The sequence below is a fragment of the Podarcis cretensis genome (assembly GCF_951804945.1).
Source record: "Podarcis cretensis genome assembly, chromosome: 17".
Classification (NCBI taxonomy): domain Eukaryota; kingdom Metazoa; phylum Chordata; class Lepidosauria; order Squamata; family Lacertidae; genus Podarcis; species Podarcis cretensis.
The window spans coordinates 41,912,798-41,938,290 of NC_137187.1; the positions used below are offsets into that span (position 1 = coordinate 41,912,798).

Consider the following 25,493-nt stretch of genomic DNA (forward strand, 5'->3'; position numbering starts at 1 on the left):
TGTAGTGGTGTTTTGTTCTCTCAGGCAAAAAGACAGAGAAACCTAAATAAGGACCTCTTAAATCAACTGCTTTAACAATGAGAGATTATCATGCCAAACTGTGTTAACCATGGTTCAGCTTGATGCCTGAAATGAGCCACAGAGATCACTATTCTAAAAACTGTCTTGCCCATGAGGACTAGAATACTTGCTCTTACTATTATTTCAGAAGGCAAGGCTTTCGGAATTCCAAACATGGACACAACTATGAAGAATCTGTAGAGTGGTCATGGCTAAGCAGCAATTTCCTGTAATGGGTCTCTATTGAAAATTGCTCATGGAATCTCATCACCGTAACAGTGTGATCAAGTATCAACCACTTCTCAGATAAATGGGTCTCCTCAAGGGGGGATGGCGAGCGCGTGGCTCCCCAGAAATTGTGGACTCCACCTCCCAGTTGCCCCAGCCAGCCAGCGTGGCCAGTGGTCAGGGATGATGGGAGCTGGAATCCTACAACCTCGGGGTCACTGGTGCTCCATGGCCCATTTTAAGGAGTGTTCAAAAGTAATTTAAATTACTTTTAAAAAGAGCAAAGAGGAGTAGAACAGAATTAGTTATGAACTATGCCCTCAATAAGCTGCACAGTTAAGAACTTAAGAAGAGCCTGTTGGATCAGTCCAAAGACCTATCCTGTTCTCAGTTGTCGGGTGCCTGTGAGAAACCCAGAGACAAAACACAAATGCAGCCACCCTCTCCACTGTTGCTCTCCAACAAGAGTTATTCAAAGGCATATTGACACTTGATAATGGAGGTAATGTGTATCAGTGACTACTAGGCTTGCTGGCTAAGAATTATCCTCCCTGAAAAGACATTTGCAACGGCAGCCATCACTACATATTGCGTGAAGGAATCAGGTTGGCCCAAGAGGACAAACTAGGCACTTGCCTCACCAACCTCAGCCTGCCTGCCCCCGCACCTGCCTTCTCACTTACAATCAGTTCAGGGGGCAAAACAGCATGCCAATCTTGTTAGGGTGTGAAACCTAAGACGCTGGCAAGTTAGCAATGTCATGTGACTTTAAGTAGTCAAGCTCGTTAAGTTGTTAAGTTGCTCAGTATATAAAGAGTGTTTGTTTTCTGTGCCTGGGGGGCGTGAAGCAAAAATGTCTGAAAGCTCCGGAGGTATTTCTGTTATCTTTCTGCAATAAACCTGTCTTTGGAAAGACAGGCTTCCCTGTGTCGTTATTTCCTTGCTGCTGAGACTCTGAAGCTTGTACTGCAACAAGAATCTCTGCACTGGACTTAATCAATGCTCTGCAAAGAGAACTGTTGCTGGTTGCGCAGCGGAAGCGTTTACTGGACCAGTACACAGACTCTCTTAAATCTGTCCCCCCCCCCTTATTATCAGTGTTGCCCTTCTAGGAAGAGGCAGAAAACAAAATGAATGGGATCGGCCCACTTTTGGCTCGGGCTCCACTTACTGTTGGCCTCTCTCCCTTCTGCCTCACCAGTTCCAGTGGATACCAGCCACCACACTTTTCAGCTGTCTTCAATCTCCCACTATTCCAGCAACAGCTGATTTCCCCCTGCTCCATTTCCCCTTGCCAGCAAACAAGCCTATCAGCCACCATATCCAGCTGACAGACACCGCTGGCCAATTCTGTAGCGATTCAAAGATATTTGTGCCTTGCAAAGCAATGGGGAAAGAGCAAGCCCCACAGAGACAGTCAGACAAAGGCAGGCAGCTCACGGTGAATCAGTAGGTATATGTATCCCGCAAACAGCTATACAAAACCAAGAGAGGGAGGCCCAGGGCTCTAGGCTGGCCTCTTCCCTGAACGTCCGGGCTTTCGGAAGCTTCCTTTCCCTTTGAGCACCGGCTTCTGTCGCAGTCCAGACTTGCCCTGCCCCCAGGGCCTTGAGCCAGGTTGCCCTGGGGCCTGGGGCCGCTTCCTCCTGGCCTTTGGTGACACTCTGTGCTGCACTGCGGGCTGACCAGCCTCCCTCGGCTGCTGACTCTGGGCCCCCTTGGGCTGTCGAGGAGAGAAGCCTCTCAACTTCTGCTGCTTCCACTGGATGGGCCGTGGGGTCCTCTGCTTCCTTGCCTTGGTGCTGGTCCCTGCAGATGCTGCTGGGCTCTGGTCACCAGCAGGATGGGTGCATTTATGCCTTTTCCCAGCTCTGGTGGACTGACTGGGCCTTCGTTTCCTCTTAGCGCTTTGGGGAAACAGATCTAAAGGAGGGTCACAAGGAGAGAAGATAAAGATAGCTGCAGCCTCTACGCTGCCTTGTACAACAAAACTTGTAGCATTGTAGATTACAAAGGGGAAATTTTGGAAGGTGTCAACTTGTCTTGCTGGACTAGGAAATTGCTGATAAAATGTTCCCTTCCTCTGCATCTGGTCACTCTGGAAGAACATCACTCAGGGTCAGAAAGTTAGGACAGGGTCCCATGTAAAAGGGTGGGACGGTGGCTGCTTCTGAGCAGACTATTACATGTAACACAGGTATAACTGGTGGTCCATACGAAGCTAGGAGGTAGCATTCACACATGCAGTGTCCCTCCCTCCCTCCCTCCCTCTCCCCTTGGATAGATGCACCTGAGCGTTTACCTTGCAAGTGTCCCAGCTCATGCTCAGAAGCACAACTGTTTTCATCAGCTGCATCCAGGAGGGTCCCTAGCTGCCAAGTCTTTTAAGCACTACTAATTAAGATACCAGTTACAGGTAGGTAGCCGTGTTGGTCTGCCGTAGTCGAAACAAAATAAAAAAATTCCTTCCAGTAGCACCTTGAGACCAACTAAGTTTGTTATTGGTATGAGCTTTCGTGTGCATGCACACTTCTTCAGATACATGCATCAAACTTAGTTGGTCTCAAGGTGCTACTGGAAGGAATTTTTTTATGTAATTAGATACCAACCTTCATCAGGCTCTTCTCCTACTTCCTGCCGATAATACTCCATGTCATCGTCTGATGGCTCATCCACCTTCTGGTCCTCTTGCATCCCAGGGTCCTCCGCATCACTGTCACTTCCCTCTGCCTGCTTCTTCTTCCTCTTTATCCCCTCCAGACTCTTCTTCCTGCAGCCCGCAAACCAAAAATACAATCACAAGTGCATATATCGGTCCTCCCAAAGCAAAGCAGCATGCTACTTTGGAATGTGTGCTTGTAGGGACAGCGGCTTTGTGGGACGCAAGGTTCTGGCTCTTCTCTCCCTCACCTGTGAGCCTGCTTCTGCTCCTGCTTGCGTTCCACATCTGCCTCCTGCTTGCGGCGCCGCTCAGCCTTCAGCTGCAGCCTCGCCTCTTTCCGGGCCAGGGCCACCTGGAGCTCTTCCTCCGTTTTATAAACTGAGGGCAGGAGTGAGAAATTAAAACCAACAGCTGTGAACGCTGACACTACACATTAGCAAGTATAAAACAAACACATGGGGATAGATTCAATTAAGCAGTTATGCTTAGCGGGAGCCAACCTTATGAGTCCCACTAGCGGAACTGGGGCTTCTCTCCCCAACTGGCAGGTGGGGAAGGGTAGAAACCCCAGAACTGGGGTGGGCGGGCTCCAAGAGAGATCATTCCATCCGGCAAGCTTAAATGCTTCACCAATGGAGTGATTGCGTTCCACTCAATATCTACTCCCTTAGAGGGCAGCTGGGAACCCAGTGGGAGCAGGTATCACATACAAGTGCTTTTTATCTAAGAAAGTGACGATGGCACCACTAACACAACTCAGCAACTGAAGACGATGGCTGACAACAGGCTCACCAACCTGAATGCAACATGCTTGGATGCCCAACAGCCTGTTTTTGCTGTTCTGGGGAGGCAGCAATGGCAGATTTATTCATGCACTGTTGAACATGGCTGGAAGTTATACAGACTTATTGTCCAGTATCTTTAATACTGGGGTACACCCCTAGCTATTCACTTTAACTTCCCCCCACCTTTAAATTCAAAATGCTGTTTTTGACCTATAAAGCTTTAAATGGCTCAGGACTCCCCTGCTCAGTACCTGAGGGCCCCCGCCCTGCCACTCACCACCTGGCCCAGGGCGGGGCCTGACGGGCTCCATAAAGGACTGCTGTCGCTGGGCAGAGAGGGCTCCATTTTTGTTTTTGAAATTGCTGTTATTTTTTTTACCTATGTCATTTTAAACTGTTATGTTAATGCTGTATTCTTAGTTTTAGATTTTGATTTATGTGGAAATTGTTTTCCATTTGGTTGTGTAATTTTGATGTGGTTTATTTATGATGACTTTTGTAATTATGTAAATCTTGTCATGTCGTAAGCCGCCTTGAGCATTGTTTTTAACTGTGGAAAGTCGACATACAAATAAAATGATGATGATGATGATGATGATGACTGCAATACCTCAAGGACCGCCTTTCACCATATGAATCAACCCAGAACCCGAGATCATTCTCTGAGGCCCTTCTTTGCGTGGCTCCTCCTCAAGAGGTCTGGAGGGTGGCGACACAAGAACGGGGCCTCCTCTGCAGTGGCACCCCATCTGTGGAATGCTCTCCCCAGGGAGGCTTGTCTGGCACCTTCATTATACACCTTTAGGCGCCAGGCAAAAACATTCCTCTTCAACCAGGCCTTTGGCTGATTAATATTCTAGAGTCTTTTAAATGTGTTTGTGGGGGTGGGGGGTATTGTTTTCCACACAGAAGCTCAGGAGAGGAGGGCTCCATGAACTGGGAAGACACTCACTGAAGCTGTGATAGAGCACATTGCCCTGGCTTAACCCTTCCTCCACCTTGATCAGTTGCAGGGTCATTCGAGGGCCAATCTGTTGGGAAAAGAGGCAGAGACTTCATTAGTTCAGAGATACCATCACCACCACCACTCCACCACCTGCAGGAGCCTGGCAGCCCTCATGGCTATCCCAATTTGGATGATCAGGACTTTCACTGCTGAAGCAGACAGCAGCTGGAAGAGCAGAGGTCAGCTCTATCCTGCCCCCCCCAACCCACTCCCATTCTGTGAGCTTAAGAGTTCCATGGCCTGACCTCAGTGAGGCGGACAGCGCTCTGTTGGGCCTTCATGTTCCCCCGGCCAGCGTAGGCCTGAGGCAGCTCTGTGGTGTTGTGACTGCCATCTTGCTCAGCTTCACTCTCAGAAAGATTGATGTCTCTGCATTGCAGGGAGGGAAGGAAAACATTATTATTCCTGGCATGCTGCTAACAGAGGAGCTCTGCACATAAAACAAGGCAAGAAAAGACACTAGCCTTACAGTCCAAGCAAGGTGAGACACACAATGGAAGAAGTGGGGTGGAAAAAGAATGGGCACCAATAAAGAAGAGGATGTATCAGTGGGAGCATGAGAATCAAGCTGGTTTGGCATTCCACAGGAGTTTAAACATCCACAAAGAAGTAAAAAGGAACAGAAAATAAGAGCAAGGGCATCATGAAACAGGGCCCAAAATGCACAAACCTCCTTACATCCTGCCTTTTTCACAAACCATTAGTCTCTACTGAGTCTCTAGCTCTGCTAAGAACAGCTCAACCTGCCCCAGGACCCAAAATGAACCTACACTTTCAATGGGGTGGGAGTGGGGGCTTAGCTTTATGGGGAGGTGGAGGGTCTTTTTCTCACCTAACCAATAGTTCACTGATGTCCTCCAGACGGCTCATGTTAGGAAACTTCTCCTGCATGATCTTCTTCAGCCCTTTGCTTATTCCTACAGGCACCACTTTCAGACTGCTGCAAAACACAAAGGGCAGGAGAGGTGCATGGAGGCATTCCATCCAGCAAGGGGAGCAAGCCACGGCTATTGTGTTTGGTGGGTAAGGGTGGAGGAGGCAGAGCAGATATGCACTGCCATGTACCAGGTCCTAAATTTAGTCACTGGCGTCTGCAATTAAAGGTTATTTGGATGCAGGCCTAGGAGAGACTCTTCTCTGACTATGGCAAGGGTCAGTATGTGAAATGTGATGTGCTGACATTATCATCTGGGCAGGGGCTATCCCTGCCTTGCTCCTCCTATATCAGCTGACATAATCCTCTTACAACTCTCAAAACAAGCTTGGCTTCCAGCTAGGGGTGTGGAATACCGTCTAGAAAATTTAGCTGTTAGATTCAGGGGCAAACTCCTTGATCCTCACTTTATCCAGGGAAGTATCCCCACGACCTGCTGTCTTCCACTTGCTCTGGGCCCCAACAAGGCAGGTGGCATAATATACTAGAAAAAATGTTGGTTAGATAAATTTTCCAGGGTTCAAAACCCTTTTCACTTTGATATGTATCTTTGTTATTAGTTTTCTCCCTCTCACTTTTCCTTCTTTTTTCCTGTATCACTGTATTACCTTTAATTGAAATCACCTTAATAACATTTTTTTTAAAAAAAAAAAACACCTTGGAAAGGAAGAAAGTAGTGTGACACCACCAGACAGCAATCCCTTAAACTCCTGTTCCCAAGCGGCTTAAGATTCATCAGAATGTTTTGTTTCAGATTAAGACCAGAGACACACCAGCAGACCACACTCTCACCATGTGCACCTAGTTTGCCCTTCTTTTCCTCCTAACTCCCAGAATGCATCTTTCCTGTGGTGGCTTATCTGAGATCAGGCACACCTAGAAGCTATTTTCTGCAAGTACTACTACAGAACAAGTGTGGATGGATGATAATAAATCCCCTCCCCTCCAAAGGCAAAGGTGAAAACATTGCTAAGCGGCTTGGGTATGCCTCCTGCTGTGCAGAAGCTAAAACTAGGCATGCATTAAGAATTCACTAACTAGAACAATGGTGTACACTTTTCCCCAGAAGTAATATTTGTAAGTAGGTGCAGGATGGAATCCTAGGCTTGGGTTTATGGTTGGCATTGGAGGCAAACAGAAAAAGAAGAGGAGGAGTTTGGATTTGATATCCCGCCTTTCACTCCCCTTCAGGAGTCTCAAGGCGGCTGACATTCTCCTTTCCCTTCCTCCCCCACAGCAAACACTCTGTGAGGTGAGTGGGGCTGAGAGACTTCAGAGAAGTGTGACTGGCCCAAGGTCACCCAGCAGCTGCAGGTGGAGGAGCGGAGACTCGAACCCGGTTCACCAGATTACGAGACTACCGCTCTTAACCACTACACCACACTGGCTCTCCCAGTGTAAAACAGGATTCTTGTGCCTTTAATTGCTGTGTGTCAGGCTAAAATTCAATAGGCTAAACTCTTTCTTATATTTGTTGTTATTTAGTCGTTTAGTCATGTCCGACTCTTTGTGACCCCATGGACCAGAGCACGCCAGGCACGCCTGTCTTCCTTTCTTATATAGAAATACAATTACAGGAAACGTTTCACTGTGGCTACTCTCTTAATTTTGTGCCATGCCATGCCCCCCGCAGCAGCCATATTGTACCATTTTGTGACTAGTGCCAACTGCACTCTTTCAAAATCTGAAATGTGCCCCGGTCCAAAAAGGTTGGTGACCCCTGGTCTATACTATTTTACATTGCAAGGATAAAATAGGATGTACCCCTGGTATGCTGCCCTGAGCTTTATCTTTTATCATCAAACCAAAGCCACAAAGAAGTATTTCTTCCCTGAGTGTACATCCTTACAGTGCAAAACAGTGTTTTGTTTAATGAGCACAATAATATGAATGTTTGACATGCATAATGCGGACTGGCACACAAACAATGAACTGCTAACACAGACTAATTAAAATATATTTTATGAAAGTGGCCATGCATGCAATATGTCCCTCTTGCAGATGCAGATTACTGTGAGCTCAGATCTGATCCTTCAGCACTGGGGAGGAGCACAGCATGAGACAGAAGATACTTACTAATGACGGAATTCAAGGATCTGGGTGTCTGGGTTATAGTTGATCAGTACACAACGCTTGATGGCATTAAGGTTTACCTGGGGCAGGGTAGGAGAAAAGAGAACACAACAGCATGAGAACCAAGGCTCACAATATGGCATAAGAGGGCCTTCTTGGTAATGGCACCCGCCCTGTGGAACACCCTCCCACCAGATGTCAAAGAGAAGAACAACTACCAGACTTTTAGAAGACATCTGAAGGCTGAAGCTTTTAATGTTTAACAAACCACTGTATTTTTTTGGAAGCAACCCAGAGTAGCTGGGGAAACCCAGCCAGATGGGCGGGGTGTAAATAATAAATGATGATGATGATGATGAAGTTCCTCGTCTGACAAGTACTTTAGGTGGCAATGAAGATTCCCTAGCTGTGACAGCCTTTATAGAACCCAGGAGGCCTAGTACCCAATTTCCCTAGTACTCTTGAGGTGGAATTCAACATTGTGCTAAGGCAATCGTTCTGTTTGCACAAGCATTTCTGCTTGGCAGACGGAATGATCTTCCTCTTCCTCCTCCTCCTCCTCCTGGGGCTTCTCTTGACCTTTCTGGGCGGAGAGACAGGAAGTCCCATTCTGCTAGCAGGACTCAATGTGCTAGCTTCTACTAGTACACAACTTAGCTGTAGCCAGCTCTAGGTAACTGAGCTTAAAAAGGTAAAGGGCCCCCTGACTTACCAATGCAATATATCCAAAAACACAGTGCTGATTCAGAGTAAGTTTAACTCATGGTTGTGCTTCATCCTGTTCTTATATCCCTGGAATCTTTCCCCACTAGTGACGAGTGTTAGGTATTTACATATAAAGTGAGTGCTATCCAGTGAAGGACCTTGGGAATCCTACTTGTCCACAAAAGAATCAAATCCAGAAACAAAGCACAAAATCCCAAGCAGCTCAGGACTAGTTCTGCCTCATTTGCCCACAAACCGTGGCCTAGAGTTTCTAAAGAAGACGGTGCATCTAGTATTAAGCTGTGGCAAGTACAGCCCAAGTGCAGAAGGACCTCCATAAAGGAGCCAAGCACAGATGCACCAGCGCCATCACAGAGCATGTCAAAGGTATGCTATCATCATTTGCATCTGTTCCACCATTAGAACTAAGGTGGCAAGAAGGGGTGAGGTGTCCCTTAAAAACAATAACGGCCACAAGACTGATGTCGTCCCTCTGAATTGCTCTATGCCTCCTGGAGCAGGAAGGTCTTCTATCCAGCACTGAACCCCATCCCCCAATGGAAATGCAGTTACAATATTCTAGAGATTCCCTCACCACCCTCTACCCCGCAGCTAACACAGGGAATCCCAGAAGCACCAGCACTGCTGAGGAAACATGAGCCCAGTCCTAACTGGGGTGGGAAGAAATAGAACTGAAGGCAGGATGATGCGGGGAGGGGGGTTAGCCCGCTGTCCTGAGAACTGACCAAGAAAATGTATATGCATCTCTTTAAGTGCAAGTGACACATCCCTCCAGTTTTAATTCAAGTGCCCCTGGTATCAAACACATGACCCGGAAGCTGTACGCCAGCTCCCTCGGCCAGTAAAGCGAGATGAGCGCCGCAACCCCAGAGTCGTCTGCGACTGGACAGGGGTCCCTTTACCTTTTTATTGCGCTATGAGGACCATTTGTGAGCAGATACCTCCCTGTTCCTTGCTTCCTTTTAATGGGTAAGGAATTCCAGTTCATAGGAAGGTTCCAGTTAGGCAGAGGTGGGGCGCCTGCAACCATCCAGATGTAGCTGGACTACAGCTCACAGTATTCCAGCCCATTGGCCCTGCTGCTGGCACTGGTGGGAGCTGGAGCCCAACAACATATGGAGCAGTAAAAAGACTCTTGGCACATTTGCCAAGCTATGTAGGGTCTGGTACGGTTTCAAATTGGATGGGGGACATGTTGAGATTCCTGCATGGCAGGGGGTTGGTCCCTTCCAACTCTACAATGATTCCCACTGCACAAGAATGGCGTCAAGATGCACTGCAGTTCCAACACAAAGATATACTGTATTTTTCACCCTATAGGACGTACTTTTCCCCCTCCAAAAATGAAGGGGAAATGTGTGTGCGTCCTAGGGGGCGAATGCAGCCTTTCGCTGAAGCCTGGAGAGTGAGAGGGGTCGGTGCGCACCGACCCCTCTCGCTCTCCAGGCTTCAGGAAGCTATCGGCAAGCCTTGGGAGTTACCGCCGGGCTCCCTAGGCTTGCGGATAGCAGGCTGCATCCCGAAGCCTGGGGCGTGCTGAGTTCAGCGCGCCCCGGGCTTCAGCCAGATATCCACAAGCCTGGGGAGACCGGCGCGACTTCCCACTGGGCTCCCTAGGTTTGCGGACAGCAGCCTGTTCTGGGGGCTGGGGAAGCTCGGGCTTCCCCCACCCCAGCCCTGCGCCTGGGGGGGAAATATTTTTTTTTCACCCCCCCCCAAAAAAACTAGGTGCGCCCTATGGGCCGGTGTGCCCTATGGGCCGAAAAATACGGTACATTTCCACAATCCCTTTCCAGAATGGAAAACAAGTCTAAATCACAAACACACTCTATATATCCTGGATGAGGTCATCCTGTCACTAGCTTTGTTGTCACAGAGGTGCCATTTCAGACTGAATGCTCTATAAAACTAACCTCTCTAACTCACATCAGGGAGTAGGTTCCACTCTTGCCTTCTCCCCAATGTTTTCTAGGTGAGGGATATTTTTTGTCTATTAAGAAGCTTCCGACTATGTGAGCTTTCACTTCCAATCTAACATGGTAAAGCCAAGACACACCTTAACTGAGGCCACACGTTTCCCACTTAACCAACCTCACAGAAGTAAATTTGCCCTGAGATTTGCAGATGAAGAAGACACAAGTGTTATGAATAACATACGCTCTTTTGAGAAGCAGGGCAGAGCTGACCTGTATGACACACCATGGGAGACCAGGGCCAGAGGCATCTGAGTAGCAGAGCAGGACCATCAAGCTGACTTCCCACAGTCTCCAGGCCAGCACACACCTACCTTGTGGACATTGATGGAAGGGAACATGTTCTGGAACATAGTCGCCATGACCTTGATGTGCATGCCCTGAAGGCCAAAATTGTTGAGGACCAGGAGTGGGTGGTGGGTGAACTGCTGCTCGTGCATCCGGTGCCGCTTCAGGGTTGACACCACATCTTTGATGAGTGAATACTGAAGTGAAACAGATGAGTGAGGCAGCAGCAGAGCTGTATTCTTGTACTTTGTATTCTCATTTTGTATTTTTTTTTCGTGAACCACCCTGGGATCTTCGGATGAAGGGCAGTATACAAATCTAATTAAATAATAATCAGTAATAATAATAATAGAGAATCTTGCACTACTACCAAGAGGTAGTACACCACAGTAGTGCCCCACCACCAAGAGGTAGTTCCTCACCACCTGTAAACTAGTGGTGGGGAACCTTGTGGCCGCTATTGGACTACAACTCACACCTGGGTTGGATGCTATTGGACTACAACTCACATCTGGCCTAGCCAGCACAGCCAAAGGTCAGGGATAATGGGAGTTATACTCCAGCAGTACCTGGAGTGCCCATCCTTGATGTAAACCCTGATATCCAGAAGGCCTGTAGACTTGGTTCTGGTTCAGCTTCATGAGCATCTCAAGCTTTCGTTAAAAAAAAAAAAAAGGTTTCTAGACCTCATAGCAGCAAATATATGCTAGGAAATTGTACTCCTGAAATCCCTGAAGCTAGAGGGGTGGCTGAATATGATGTTCAGTAGTGATAAAGCCAGGATAAATTAGGCAATTTACATAAGTGATACAGGCTGCAAAATTTAGATTGTCTTGAAGTACAGATAAATAATTCACCTAGGTCAAGGATTCACAGCACACCACATTAGCAGTCTGTAAGAGGAGTGGGAGGGTGGTTATTGGTTTGCTTGGTTTTTGTTCTTGTTTTTATTATGTATTTTGTTTTAATCTTGTATTTTTATGCTGTGAACAACCCTAAGATCTACAGATGAAGGGCGATATATAAATAAATAACCCACTAGAAAGAACAGGTAGCAAAAAACCCTTCTAACCTTAGCAAGCTATAAAAGGGTTTTTCAGAGGCAGCTGTATTCTAACTAGCCTACCCTACTATTTCCAGCAACTGGTACCTGAGCAACTCTGAAGGTCAAGGTTGGTCCACCAGGAAGACGGAAGAATTTCTGAGGAAGAGAGAAATCAATCAGAGCAGCCTCTACCACTGGCAGATTGGTTGTCATAATTCAAACTCTGCTTTTAGTGTTCTGCAAAATCCAGATGCATCAGTGCGTTTACTTTGAAGTGAGAATCACAGGTTTCACTCAGCAAAACACATTGTCATCATCTGCATCAGGTCATCAGGCAGAGTTACAATGATACTTCAATTGGGCCAACAAAACCAACAGAGGGTATAAGAGGAAGAGGACCTGAGCTTTCACAACAGTCCATCCTGCAAAGCAGGGTTCTGGAGAATGATAAAGTTCTTCAGAAGCTTATCAGGACTCCCTCAGTGAGAGGGTCAGTACCAGACAAGCCTTTCCGACAATTCTGCCTTGCCATACTGCTTCATGGTAGCCTTTCCCAACCTGGTGCCCTTCTGGATGGCATCAGGTTGGGGAAGACTGCTCTGTGACTACATATTGCAGGGAGTGATCAGTGTCCGGGGCAACCAGGGGGACTTGTGTGTCCTAGGAGGCTGTACTCAGTTCACACTCAGCAACGAGGCCCAAGAAGCTTGGTCACTGCTCCATAGGAATTGACTGTAAAATCTAGTACATGCTACAGAATCTCCTGCCATGAGTAGAAGCTTCACAATAACAACACAAAATTGTCCTCAACAGACAAAGCAATTTGAAGACAAGAGTTTGAAAAGCATCAATATAGAGAGAAAGAATTCAAGTTGCACATTCTAACACAGGCACAGGCAAACTCGGCCCTCCAGATGTTTTGGGACTACAATTCCCATCATCCCTAGCTATCAGGACCAGTGGTCAGGGATGATGGGAACTGTAGTCTCAAAACATCTCGAGGACCAAGTTTGCCGATGCCTGTTCTAACAGAACCAAAACACGAGACTAGCAGGGCAGAACAATATTGGAACCGCTTGTTGCCACCACTCAGCAACTTCTCACTGCTTAACTTACAAGGTTGATATTGGTGGGGGTTTTCGTGAACACCAGGAAGTGAGTCACACCGAGAGGTCCAGCCACTGCCACAAAGTCTTTCAGAGTGTTCTTCTTGCGCACCTGAAAAAGTCAAGACCTGTAATCAGTGTGGCTCTGCTGTCTGTGCTGCCAGACAAAAACTAGGACATAGAATTGTCTTTAAATTACTTAATTAAATTAGTTGAAGTAAAATGCTTTGAAGTTACTAGAGTTTTAGAAATCCATTTTGAGCAAACATGTGCTCAGGAAAGCCTCTGGTATTCTTACCCTACCTGCCCCCCCCAGCCATTCCCATCGACATCCTTGAACACTTTTGCAATGAAACTAAACAATCGCAAGGACTAGCATTTTGCATTAAATATGCAAAATGGCTAGGTACTATGTGATCCAGGTTTCATAAACACAGATCTGTTTAACTGGCAAAATGTTCACAAGATTTTTTTTAAAACAACCACACAGCCCACCCCCTAAGTGATCCAGAATTTAGCCAGCCCCTGTCAGAGGGAGAAGATTATGCTGACTGGAGCAATGTTTAATTGTTCTGAACAAAAATGGTCCAAGACCACACATTTTTAAATGTATGTAGAGAGAGAACCAAACTGTTTTCTGGGCATTTATGTGTGTATTTAATTCCTCATCCCCATATAGTAGCCTATATTCCCCTTAGAATCAGTCAGAAGCCCCAGTTTCTGCATTTCCTATCGTAACCCATGTAAGCCAAATTCCATTTGTAAGATATGGAATTCCTGTCCTACCTGCCCCCATTGACTTCCCCTTTGCCTCTCTTTCCCGGCCTCACCTTGAGGCTGGAGGCCGTGTAGGGCTGCATCACGCGGCGGACATCCAGGATGAGCTGCTGCAGGTTCTTGCCCACGCGGCCGCGGTGGAAGACGAAGGAGTGCGGGACGGAGCCGAACTCCTCCTGGCCGCGCAGCTGGGCGGCCGCGCGCTCCTTCTTCTGGTTCTTGGTCTGCAAGGGAGGAACGCGAGACCTCGGGCAGGGCCGGCGGCCAGCCAGGCAGGCAGGCAGGCAGGCTGGCTCCCTCCCTCCCCGGACGCCCCGCCGCCCGCCCGCCCCACGCCCGCCCGCCCCCTCCCCGGCCCAGGCCTCACCTTGCGCAGACGACCCATCGCGGCGGCGGCGGCGGCGGCTTCGGGCTCCTCCGGAGAAAGAGCGAGCACGCGGCCCGCTCCACTTCCGGCCGCGTGTGCTGCGCCGCCCCAGCGCCGGCCCCGCCCGGAAGTGCCGCGCAATCAGCGGTCCGGGTTGTCCCCTAGACGCGCAGTTCTGGCCCCGAGCAGGCCGGGCACTTCGGCGGGGGCGCGGCTGGGAACAAGCGGCGTTTCGGCGAAGTGGGTTGGAGCAGCGCGAGGAAAGCGAGGCCTCAGTCGCGGGGAGCAGCTGCTGCCCCCCCTCGGCCAAGTGAAACGAGAGAAATGCTGAACTGGCCGCGCCCGAGCCCGAGTCTCTTTCTGTATCTTAGCTATCTTTTATCCCAAAGGTGAGGGAGGGCTGCTTGTATTTTTAGCTTTAAAACGCACACGCAGGTATCAAAAAAGCACCAAATCTCTGAGCGTTTTGTATCCTTTACTATGTAGGTCGGGCAGAAATGCTTGAAAGAAAGCCGGCGGAGATGTTATTTTTGAGTGAAAAGACGGCGGCGAATTACCGCGCCTGGTGCATAATTTCCCACACCTTTGGATTCAGTCCAGTGCGAAAGTTTTAATGCTCCGGGGCAACTCAGGGATCGCACTTTTTTACCATCCCGCGGCAGCCCCCGAGTTCACGGCCACAAGATTTCGGGGCGGGAAGCCCGTTTCCCTGAGCTGCTTTTAACGTTTCAGCACGAAAACCCGCTGGGGCTCTGGGCGCCGGGCAGGGGCCTCGGCTCCCCTGCTTCGCCCAGCTCGGCGTCCGCGGGGCAAGGGCCGAAGCCACCCGCCGACCGGGGCGCGCACTCGCCGGCCTGCGGGACTGCGGCGCTCCTCGCCCCGCCTCGGGGGCTGCCGCGCGCCCAGAGAGGCGCCCAGAGACGTGCCGGTCGCCCGAGCAACGCCGACGCTGCCGCTGCCAGGAGCCGGCGGGCTGGACGGCGAAGCGGCGCCCCGCAGGCCAGGCCCGCTCGGAGGGGACGGCGAGAGGCGCCCGGCCCGAGCCTCCCTCCATGCCGGCCCCGCCCGGCCCCGCTGCTCCCTCCCGCGCCCTCGACCCCCCGGGCGGGTAGGCAGGGGGCTGTGCCGGCCGAGCGGGATCCCGCGCCCACGCTCGCCTCGGCCGCGCCGGGCCGGGCTCCTTCCGGAGCCCCCGGAAGGCTGCGGTGAGGCTCCCCGCGCTCCTGCCGCGCGCTCCCGGGCCCCTCAGCTGCCCCCCCCCGCTCCGCTTGTGGGCCAGGCCTGAGCGGTGCTGGAGAAAGGCCCCCCCGTCCCGGGCCAGCTGCCCCCTTCCCCGCCCTCTGTGCCCCCTGGTGCTGTGCCAGTTCCCAGCTGCTCAGGCTGCCAGGGCCTGGAGCTGCAAAGGCTCTGGGCTTGACAGCCCCCTTTATGGATCATCTCTGGCAGATTTAGAGGTGAAGCTGATGCGTGTCTCCCCACCCATTGTTCCCTTCAGCAACACCCAGTCCTTGGGGGAAGCAAGAAAAGGGCTTCCATGCCCGCCCATGCACAGTTGCGCGGAGCTGCAGGCCGCTGGCCCCGGAGCCTTCATTGCCTAGCAGGGTCTTTGTGAGGTCACACTCACATTCCAGGTTCTGAGGAGAGAGACGCCTCTACTGCTCATCGCTGCTCCCTGCCAAAGCAAGACCAAGGAAGAACACCTGTTCTTCTGCCACCCCACTGCCCTAGCATAGTACTGCCTTCGGCCGCTCACATTCTTGGCACTTCTCTTGTGGCACTTCAGGTGTCCCATATTTTCCTAGAAAATTCATCACCTGGTGTAGCAGATGTTGCCCTGTTACGGTCACACCCCCTGCACTGATCTTACCCAAAAGGAATTACCTGTTTTGTACTACTTGCTTTGCCAGGCAAAACAGTCTTCACCCTTGGCCAGTTGTCTGACAGCACAGCAGCTGGCCTTCAAGCTGCCTTTTTCTACTGCCTTGTTCTTGACACTCCATTGAAGTGAGCACAAGCCCTACTTCCTGTGCTGGAAGTAACGTGCCTTAGCCCCACTCCAAGTCTCCAAGCCCAAGTTCATGGGCCTTGAAGATGGCCTCAGAAGCGGTGAAAGTGATTGTGCGTTGCCGCCCTTTGAATGAGCGTGAAAAGCAGCTGGGCTGCAAGGTGGTGGTCAACATAGACAGCTCCTGTGGCCAGTGCTTTATCCAGAACCCTATGGCATCAGAAGACCCACCCAAACAGTTCACCTTTGATGGGGCGTATAACATGAGCCACAACACAGAGCAAATCTATAATGAAATTGCCTACCCCCTCATAGAGGTGAGTGCAACCAGCTGCAGATATTGCATTTTCAAGCGCTCTGGCTTCCGTCGTGGTGTTCCATTGCACCAGAAGCAGATCCAGAAAGCTGTCTGGGTCCTTTACCTTTACCTATTGGGAAATCTACAGCTCAGTGATATACATGTCACATACTGTACTTACGTGTGTGCATTCATACTTTGCTTACCCTAGGGAAGTGGGTAACTTAAAGCAGGGGGGAAATTAAGGTACTGGAGCAGAAAAAATCTGTATCAATGGCCTTTAATTTTTTCAGACTTAGGGCCCTCATTTCATGTTAACCTCAAAACAAAATTACAGAGCAAGCCGATGCATGACCTCAGAAGGTGATGCAGTCTCCTTCATTGAAGGCTTTTAAGCAGAGTTTGGGTAGCCATCTGTCAGGAATGCTTGAGTTGAGATTCCTGCACTACAGGGGGTTGGACTAGATGACCCCTTGGGTCCCTTCCAGCTCTACAATGCTATGATTCTGTGACTACCAAGAGGTAAATCCAATTCAAAGGGACATACCTCAGGAAAGAGTGCAGTATGTAGTTATAATAATATATCACACACACTTCAATTTCCTTTCCCCCCGCCCTCTTTCTCCTGTAGATGATGATGGGCCCTGTGTTAGATCAGATTACAATTCAGCTGTGACATGGTTGAAGACTGATGGTTATCTATTGGGGTGGGGAGTCTCTGGTCTGTTGTTGCACTCTATTATTAGCATAGTAAGTGATGAGGGATGATGGGAATTGAAGTTCCCTGCTGATCTATAGGACAATACAGTATGTATGAAAGACTATTCTGCCTACACAGAATTCATCACAGAATTCATTGCAGAATTTGCAAGTAGCAGTAACTCTAACTCCTGTAAGCCCTGGGCTATGGAGCCCCTACATCCATGCTATCTCATATCCAATTCTTTTTGAAACACTCCCAGAGATGCTTGCTTATTCTAATTAAATATTTGAGTGGCTCTTAATAGAAGCTGATGCCTGTGGTTTGTTTGCCTGCAAACAAAATCTCTTGAGGAAGGGTAGACACTGAACTGAGAACACAAATCCAAGCTGATGGTTATTATTAATCTGCATTTTCTGTTTAAATTCCAGGGTGTTACAGAAGGCTATAATGGTACCATCTTTGCCTATGGGCAGACGGGAAGTGGGAAGTCTTTTACCATGCAAGGGATTCTGGATCCATCTTCCCAGAAGGGCATAATTCCCAGAGCATTTGAACACTTATTTGAGAGTGTGCAGGTACATATGATTAAAATTGTCCAATGGACTAGCTGACTAAGGGCTTGTTTACACAATTAGCAATTCTGATATCTAGAGGGCCTCTCTTTGGACACTTGATTTGATAAAATTTGAACCTTAGCTGTCTTGGAAAAACTGAAAAGCAAGGTACACTTGTATAGGGGACAAATAAAGGAGGGCACATGACAAACTTTTATCGAAATGCTCCCTGCAGTGTTCCTGCTACTAGGTGAGTTATTAAATCCAAGACTGGCTTAAGAAAATCCAGAAGCCCCACCCTTACTTCCCCCAATGCTAGCCGAGTCATAATCTCCCCAAAGACATCTAAAATTGGTAGCAGGGACATCACAACAGATAAGGCAACACAGAGCCCCACAGCACTGATTACCTCCAAAAGAGAACAAATATCAGTTTGAATGGAATTTTGATTCTGGCTTGGAAGCAAGCTGTGAACCAGGAAGTGGGTGAGAGACTCCTTTTGCATGAGGGGAGCAAGAACATGGAGTGTGAGCCACAGGTTGCTCCTGAGAGCAAAGTCATGTTTTGGTTGAGTTTTCTGAGCAGAGGTGTTGAAGTAAAACAGACTGATATGAAATGAAAGTCAGTCAGCCAGCAACCCTTAGCATAAGGTTACCAGATTTTTTTCAATGAATCCGGGGACACTATAAATAAATAAATAAATAAATAAATACTACAACGTTTGGGACGTTGATGCTGCAGCGATGGCCTTGACCTCAACCGCCACGTTTCCCCTTCCTCTGAGGCTTCTATCTCCTTTCTCCATGAGCCTAGGCAGCCCCTGAGTTGTTGGTTCTTTGGTGGTGATGGTGGTGGTGAAGCAGTGTGCGGTGGGTCAGGCATGGAAGGCAGAGAAGGAGGGCCAAGAGCAGCAGTGAGGCTTGGGCAGCACGGTGCCTCCCTTCCCATTGGAGCAGCCCCAATCCCATTCCTATTTGTGTGCAAGCAGGAGGGGGCACGGATCCCTCAGCAGGGAAGGAGGGATTTGCACGCAAGGAGGAGGTGGGAGGCTGCTCCAATAGGCAGCATGAAGCCTCCCTTCCCAGCTGAGTTGCTGGGGTCAGGGAAGGTGGAGGCAGCCTGGAAGCTGCGTCTTAGAGCCCCTGCACCACCATCGTATGGGGACTTCCAAGCAGCTCCTGAATCCAGCCAGAGCCAACTGCTCCAGGCTTCTGAGACTGCCGCTGCTGCATTTCCCGGGGACATTAGATGAAATCCAGGGACATTCCGGGGATGGAATTTGTCCAGGGACTTATTCGTAAATCTGGGGACTGTCCCTGGGAAATGGGGATGTCTGGTAACCCTACCATAGCAAGATCGGTGGTTCTTCACTTGTCTTTCTTTCTCCCTGGGAAATGTGATCATGTAAATAATTGTAAGGTGGTTTTTTCCTTGCTGGTGGAGTACTTCATTCCATAGAGAAATTCACTGACCTGTATGTGACTCCAGTTAACCAGCAAGAGTTATGACCAGCCATACCACTAGGCAGAGTTGGGAAGCTGCTTCAGGCAGCGAATCCTGTGGGCAGAAAATAATAATTTTCTGTAATGTACAACCTATTGCCTTCAGGTGCAGTAGAGAGATGCTGGCCTGGTTCAAACACATTGTTTAAAAATAACTTATTTTGAACCATGATCTAATGTGTATAAGCAGTTTGCTCCTCTCCTGCTCCTTACTGTGCCAGAGCATGGGGGGCAGGGAGCAGAGGTATACCTAGGCACTGTACTGGCACCGGTCCCCCGGAGAAAAACAAATGCAGTTCAAGAAGGACACTGACAAACTGGAACGTGTCCAGAGGAGGGCAACCAAAATGGTCAAAGGCCTGGAAACGATGCCTTATGAAGAACGGCTAAGGGAGCTGGGCATGTTTAGCCTGGAGAAGAGGAGGTTAAGGGGTGATATGATAGCCATGTTCAAATATATAAAAGGATGTCACATAGAGGAGGGAGAAAGGTTGTTTTCTGCTGCTCCAGAGAAGCGGACACGGAGCAATGGTTCCAAACTACAAGAAAGAAGATTCCACCTAAACATTAGGAAGAACTTCCTGACAGTAAGAGCTGTTTGACAGTGGAATTTGCTGCCAAGGAGTGTGGTGGAGTCTCCTTCTTTGGAGGTCTTTAAGCAGAGGCTTGACAACCATATGTCAGGAGTGCTCTGATGGTGTTTCCTGCTTGGCAGGGGGTTGGACTCGATGGCCCTTGTGGTCTCTTCCAACTCTATGATTCTATGATTCTATGAAATGCAACCCAAATACTTGAAGCTTCTGGAGTGAGGGTGAGGCAAGGCCAGGAGTTGTAGCCCAAAACATCTGGAGGGCGCCAGGTTGGCAAAAGCTGGCTTAAGGCACATAGATGTGAGCCACAGGTGCAGAAAGACATAGAAAGGCGCATGAGATTTGGCAGAAATATATAATCTAATTTCCAAAGAACATTGGGCGTTTAGGATGGTGGATTTAGGAAATACCAGCTGTCCTCCTGAGTCTTAACCAGCAGTCAGATAAACAAGAATTAAGCACATAAAAGTTTTCTGTTGTTTTTTTAATGGTGTGCAATTATTGAAAACAACAGCAACCACACTGTGCTGTCACTCAGAACCTAAACACCTAAGTAGATCCCAATGAGTTCATTATAAGTTTCTTCCAGAATTGTAATCTTTAAACATGTTTATCCAATGTGAATTCAGTTGGACCTAGTATATAATTTTAGGTTTGCTGTTTTAATCTGGTCTACAAGTAGTGACTAAATAAATGGAATATAATTGTGCAGTATTCATAAGGAAGCTAGAAGCAATACTAATTGTGAAGCAGCAATCCCTTCTGAACCAAGGTAAGGCACTTAGATTCTAAGAATTGAAGAAGCTGCAGCGTTTAAGTGTCCACAGTTTCTTTGCAATGGTGAAGGATAGGAAGGGATTCAGAACAGGTGAGGGCCACACAACTTTGCTCCCAGTTAATTAGTCTGAACAAGCACCAACTTGATGAATATCTATTTTATGAAATCATGTTTCTCTTCTGAACTTTTGAGAATTGGCAGGAATTGGATCTATGGCTTCTTTATGACATATCCACCTCACAAACTATTATCTTTCTGACTTCTCCTATAATGCTGCAAACCAAAATGTGGGAAATGCTGAACCTGAACCTTGCGGTCTGCTGTCCAGATATGCAAACAATGTATTCTCAACCAATTATCCAGAGCTGGCTTAAGTCATTTTAATGCCCGAGGAGTGGCCAGTGACGCCACACCCCCATCAAGGCGCATAGTAGCCAAGGCTGGCCAGTTTCTTCTAGCACCTGAGGCAGAAAAGCCAAAAAGCACCTTTCCTGCTCCTAGTCCATAAAAATACCGTGATAATAAATCAAAATCTTTAACAATTTGCTGCCCCTTCCATGACACCCGATATCAGCTGCCTGAAGCAGCCTTCCCACTCTGATGGTCAGGAATCCACAGGTGCTCATCACCATCATTTATACCTCCACCCAAATAAAACACCCACCCCCTTCAATCGGAGCCGTAGCTGGGGGGGGGGGGTAGCCAGGTTTTTTGCCCTGGTGAAGTCTCCAGAGGAGCACCATTGAGGCTCCCAGCCTGTCTGTGTGTATGCAAATGCACATGGGGGGGGGGGGGAGGCACCAAACTGGGTCTTTGGTCCAGGTGAAATAAAGCCTAGTTTTGCCCCTGCCTTCCGTTTCTGCTGGGCAGCTGTTTAAAGTGTTGCTTTCCCTTAAAAAGTAGCAGCCAGCCTTGCCACTCCTTTTCCTGCAGCATCCCACACACCTCTTCCCCCTTGAAGACTGGCCTCTTCTCTTCCCAGACCCTCACCTCCTTGGCATCCAGACAGTCACAGGCTCTCTGCACTGTGGTTTGGGCTTGCAGAGGAGGTGCCTGCTGCACAACATGTCATCAGCCATGCAGTTTTTGCACCCCCTCTGGGCCTGCACCCTTAACCTGCTCCTCGGTATGCCCCTGGCCATGGAGGAAACAAGCTAGAATGTGGCTTGTCTTGAGTGCAGATGTGGGCTTGAAATTGGTTTCTCTCCTAACAACCATGAGCAGAAGTCTCCGCATCTTGGTCATATTCAAATGGTTTCACTAGCGGAGTAGAAACATTGGGTTCCCTTTGTGTAGCTAGAGTAGATAGAGCAAGAATTTCCGTTATGATGGGGCATTCTCTCCCACTTTCCATCTGAAGTGGTACAGACCAGACAGTAAGAACCTGCTCCAAGCATGTTTCAGATGTTCAAAATACAGTCATGAGCATGTAGGAAGGGCCCTTCTGGATCTGATCAAAGGCCCATCATAGTCCAGCGTCCGATTCTCCCAGCGGATAACCAGATGCCTATGGGAAGCCTGCAAACAGGACATGAGTGCCATAGCGCTTTCCTAGTTGCAGTTCCCAGCAACTGATATTCAGAGGCATTGCCTCTAATACTGGAGGGAGGACACAGTCATCATGCCATCAAGAACCCCGTCCTCCCAGCAGACAATCCTGACAGAGTATAAATCAGCTTGGAAACTTAAGAAGCCTATTCTTGTTTTTGCTTCGGGTTTTTTACAGTGTGCCGAAAACTCCAAGTTCTTGGTAAGGGCTTCTTACCTGGAGATCTATAATGAAGACATCAGAGACCTCCTTGGTCCAAACACCAAACAAAAACTGGAGGTGAGGACACCAGACTTGCAACTTAGTTTGAAGTAAGTCAAAAAACAAAACAAAAATCCAGAAACCAGAATTCTGACAGTTCGCTGTGAGAAAAATAAACCCCACACAATGAATTGTCAGGAACGTAAAGAACATTTATTCAGAGAAAATTAGAAACCTGAATTGAAAAATTTGGTAGGTTAACTTGGTATGTAAAATCCATCCCTCTTTCCTTGTCACCATCATCGCCAGAGCCCTTCTTATTCCAGGACCCTCAGGGATGGGTCTCTTTGCTCGTATTTTTTCCGTTGCTCCCGCTTCCCTTTTGTTCAGCATCTGAATAAGCAGTAGAATAAGTAGGAACTTTTAGGGTCTTATATCAAATCAGACCATTAGTCCATCAACTCAACACTGTATACTGAAACTGGGAAAGATTCTCCAGGGTTTCAGTCTGAAGTATTTTCCAGCCCTATCTGGAGTTTGTACTTGGGAACTTTTGGATGCTAAATGTGCACTCATCCCCTGAGCCACAGCCCTTCCCCAGAACATGGGTGCCAAGAGGTTGCCTTATATTGGTCATGGGGGTGGAGCCTGGTTGGAGCAGAAGGTGGTGCCTCTGGTGAGCCATGCAGCAGACTGGCGACTTGGGTAGAGCCTGACGGACGTGGTGATTTAGAGTGTGGGTAGGCAACCTAAGGCCCGGGGGCTGGATCTGGCCCAATCGCCTTCTAAATCTGGCCCGCGGACAGTCAGGGAATGTGCCCTTTTATTTAAAATGCATCTCTGGGTTATTGGTGGGGCATAGGATTTCGTTCATTTTTTCTTCTTCAAAATATAGCCCGGCCCCCCACAAGGTATGAGGGACAGTGGACCAGCCCCCTGCTGAAAAAGTTTGCTGACCCCTGATTTAGAGCAAAGAGCACAGCTCTCAAGCCAATCAGGAAATCTGATTTTGTTGCTTCATGCTGAAGTTTTAGACTTTCTCCTGGGGATCCAAACAAAGGAGGCGGCTAAAACCCTAAGTATTACGATCGGACTCCAAGATCTGGCAGTCTGACAAAACAACCCATGCTAGATTACATACTAAATCTTAATTTCAAATGGAGGAGTGGCTTGTGGCATTGGGCCAATAATAACTATTCCAGTTTTAGTGAATGGTTCCCCAGTAATACCACTGGGCTGTAATGGGAAATGCTTATGACCTCCGTCATGTCCCACTCGTTGGCATACATCACAAGACCTGACATATAACTTAACATCTCCAAACACATCAGGCCAATAAAATTCCCTAGTAAGCTTTCCTAATGTACGCTTAAACTCCAAGTGTCCTGAAAAGGCAGATTTGTGAGCCAGATGTAAAACAGTCTTTCTGTATGTTTGAGTCCTACCAACTGTCTTCTCAGTTCACACTCTGGGGCCGATTTCTTTGGAAGGAACCGGCTATAAAGTAACCCTTCCTCCCAGATGAAACTACTCTTGGTTCAGCGCCAGCCCTAGGCACCCCACACTTCTATATAATTCTAAAGTTGGATCCTTAAGCAGTTCTTTCTTAAATTCAATATCATGAAGTGGTGAAGGAGAAGTCACGATATTCTCACCAGACTTTGCCAAGGAAATTTCTGCTGACTCACAAGCTTAATCAAACTGATTTACATTTCCAGTGACAGGCTCCTCAACACATTGGCTAGACCATGGGTAGGCAAACTAAGACCTGGGGGCCGGATCCGGCCCAATCGCCTTCTAAATCCAGCCGATGGACGGTCCAGGAATCAGCATGTTTTTACATGAGTAGAATGTGTCCTTTTATTTAAAATGCATCTCTGGGTTATTTGTGGGGCATAGGAATTCGTTCATCCCCCCCCCCAAAAAAAATATAGTCCGGCCACCCACAAGGTCTGAGGGACAGTGGACCGGCCCCCTGCTTAAAAAGTTTGCTGGCCCCTGGGCTAGACGATTCACCAAAGGTTAACCGTTTAGGGTCAGGCAACAGCTGAGCTAAATGCTGTCTTAAAAGCAAAATCATTGCCTATAAGGCAAAGGTGTAAACATCCTTTTCATGTACTAAAACTGGTAAGGACCTTGTAAAATCTTTGTATTCACAATCCACCTGGGCTAGACTGGTTTTTACTGCTTGGCCCCCATAGGGAGTTACAATCAACTCTGCCTTCTAAAATTTGGCCAGGCTATAATAACCCCTTGTATACTGAGGAAATATCAGCCCCGTATCCCTTAACTCTACTATTAATACGTTATTAATTTTAATTTCCTCGCTGAATTGCACCCGAGCCCATCTAGATTGACGTGGGTCAATTAATGCCATTCTCTCTTTTTTTTCATATAATATTTATTAAAGTTTCAACCATTACAGAAAGAAAAAGTAAACATACCACATTAAACATTAAACAAAAACAAAACAACACATCTCAATATAAAAAAAGAAAAAAAACAGAAATAAAACCCATTAAACAAAAACAAAAACACAAAGAAAAATACATCAGATCTCCTCATTACTAATCTTTCATTAACTTATTTCCTTGACCTCCTCACACCTCCCTTTTTTGTATTCTAAGTCGATTATCTATTTCAGCAAATCCTTTCCCTCTTTTAAAATTTTTGTCCTGTAAATTGTCTTAATATAATGTAGCTTTACTTTTCCTCCTTTCACCAATTAACAGTCAGTTATTCCCAAATCCTTTATATTATTTCTGCTAAAATCATATAATATTATTCCAACATCCTTCTAACAAATATTAATTTTACAATGTTTCTGTAAATAGTCTTTAAATTTCCTCCAATCTTCCTCCACCGACTCTTCTCCCTGGTCTCGGATTCTGCCAGTCATTTCCGCCAGTTCCATATAGTCCATCACCTTCATCTGCCATTCTTCTCCCAGTCTGTTGAACCCCACTTGGCGCCTCTTCTGATGAACCATTTCCTATTGAAGCTTGATTCTGGGGAGTGGAAGGTGCTGCTATAGATTGTTCCCTTGGCCTTCCTTCCGCCTCCCACGAAGCTTCCTCAGCTGTGCTGCTCTTGAGACGCAACCTCTCTGCCATTCTCTGCCTTGCAAAAAGCTACAGTCTTTCTTAAGATGTCCTGGCTGTTTACAAAAAAAAAAACAGGCCACTCCGAGAGGAGATTGAAACCTTCCTGCCTAGGGGGTTTCCTGTTGTTATTATCATCAAAGCTTCTGTTTTTCCCACTCCTCCCCTTTGTAAGAACTTTA

The 25,493-nt window shown here is 48.0% G+C and overlaps 2 protein-coding genes across 6 annotated transcripts in view; one reads left to right on the forward strand and one right to left on the reverse strand.

Annotated features, from left to right (window-relative positions):
- Window positions 1-1,724: 1,724 nt before the first annotated feature.
- LOC307205981 (suppressor of SWI4 1 homolog) lies at window positions 1,725-14,168 on the reverse strand. Of its 2 annotated transcripts, XM_079958737.1 has the most exons (12): window positions 14,031-14,168; window positions 13,717-13,887; window positions 12,897-12,998; window positions 11,886-11,936; window positions 10,762-10,932; window positions 7,752-7,828; window positions 5,574-5,681; window positions 4,987-5,110; window positions 4,688-4,766; window positions 3,199-3,328; window positions 2,898-3,058; window positions 1,725-2,211 (listed from the first exon to the last, which is right to left on the reverse strand). In XM_079958737.1, exons 1-12 carry the CDS (start codon window positions 14,046-14,048, stop codon window positions 1,796-1,798), a joined length of 1,608 nt encoding a protein of 535 aa, XP_079814863.1. In that variant the 5' UTR covers window positions 14,049-14,168; the 3' UTR covers window positions 1,725-1,795. The 2 variants fall into 2 exon arrangements, with proteins under 2 accessions (XP_079814863.1, XP_079814864.1); XM_079958738.1 differs by lacking the exon at window positions 10,762-10,932.
- A 1,184-nt stretch (window positions 14,169-15,352) lies between these two features.
- KIF17 (kinesin family member 17) overlaps window positions 15,353-25,493 on the forward strand; it is a 44,201-nt gene continuing 34,060 nt past the window's right edge. Inside the window, exons 1-3 of one of the 4 annotated variants that reach the window (XM_079958692.1) lie at window positions 15,353-16,352; window positions 17,465-17,611; window positions 22,187-22,288. In XM_079958692.1, coding sequence (XP_079814818.1) covers window positions 16,122-16,352; window positions 17,465-17,611; window positions 22,187-22,288 — 480 coding nt within the window. In that variant the 5' untranslated portion in view covers window positions 15,353-16,121. The remainder of the gene's footprint in view (window positions 16,353-17,464; window positions 17,612-22,186; window positions 22,289-25,493) is intronic. The other 3 variants (XM_079958693.1, XM_079958690.1, XM_079958691.1) reach the window with 3 other exon arrangements.

What these genes read in the sequence shown, in the direction of transcription:
- LOC307205981 (XM_079958737.1), bottom strand. An exon ending in CCCCCACCAATATCAACCTT is followed by an intron (nt 11,937 to 12,896) that starts GTAAGTTAAGCA and finishes TCTCTTCCTCAG; the next exon opens with AAATTCTTCCGTCTTCCTGG. An exon ending in TGACCTTCAGAGTTGCTCAG is followed by an intron (nt 10,933 to 11,885) that starts GTACCAGTTGCT and finishes GTTTCACTTCAG; the next exon opens with TATTCACTCATCAAAGATGT.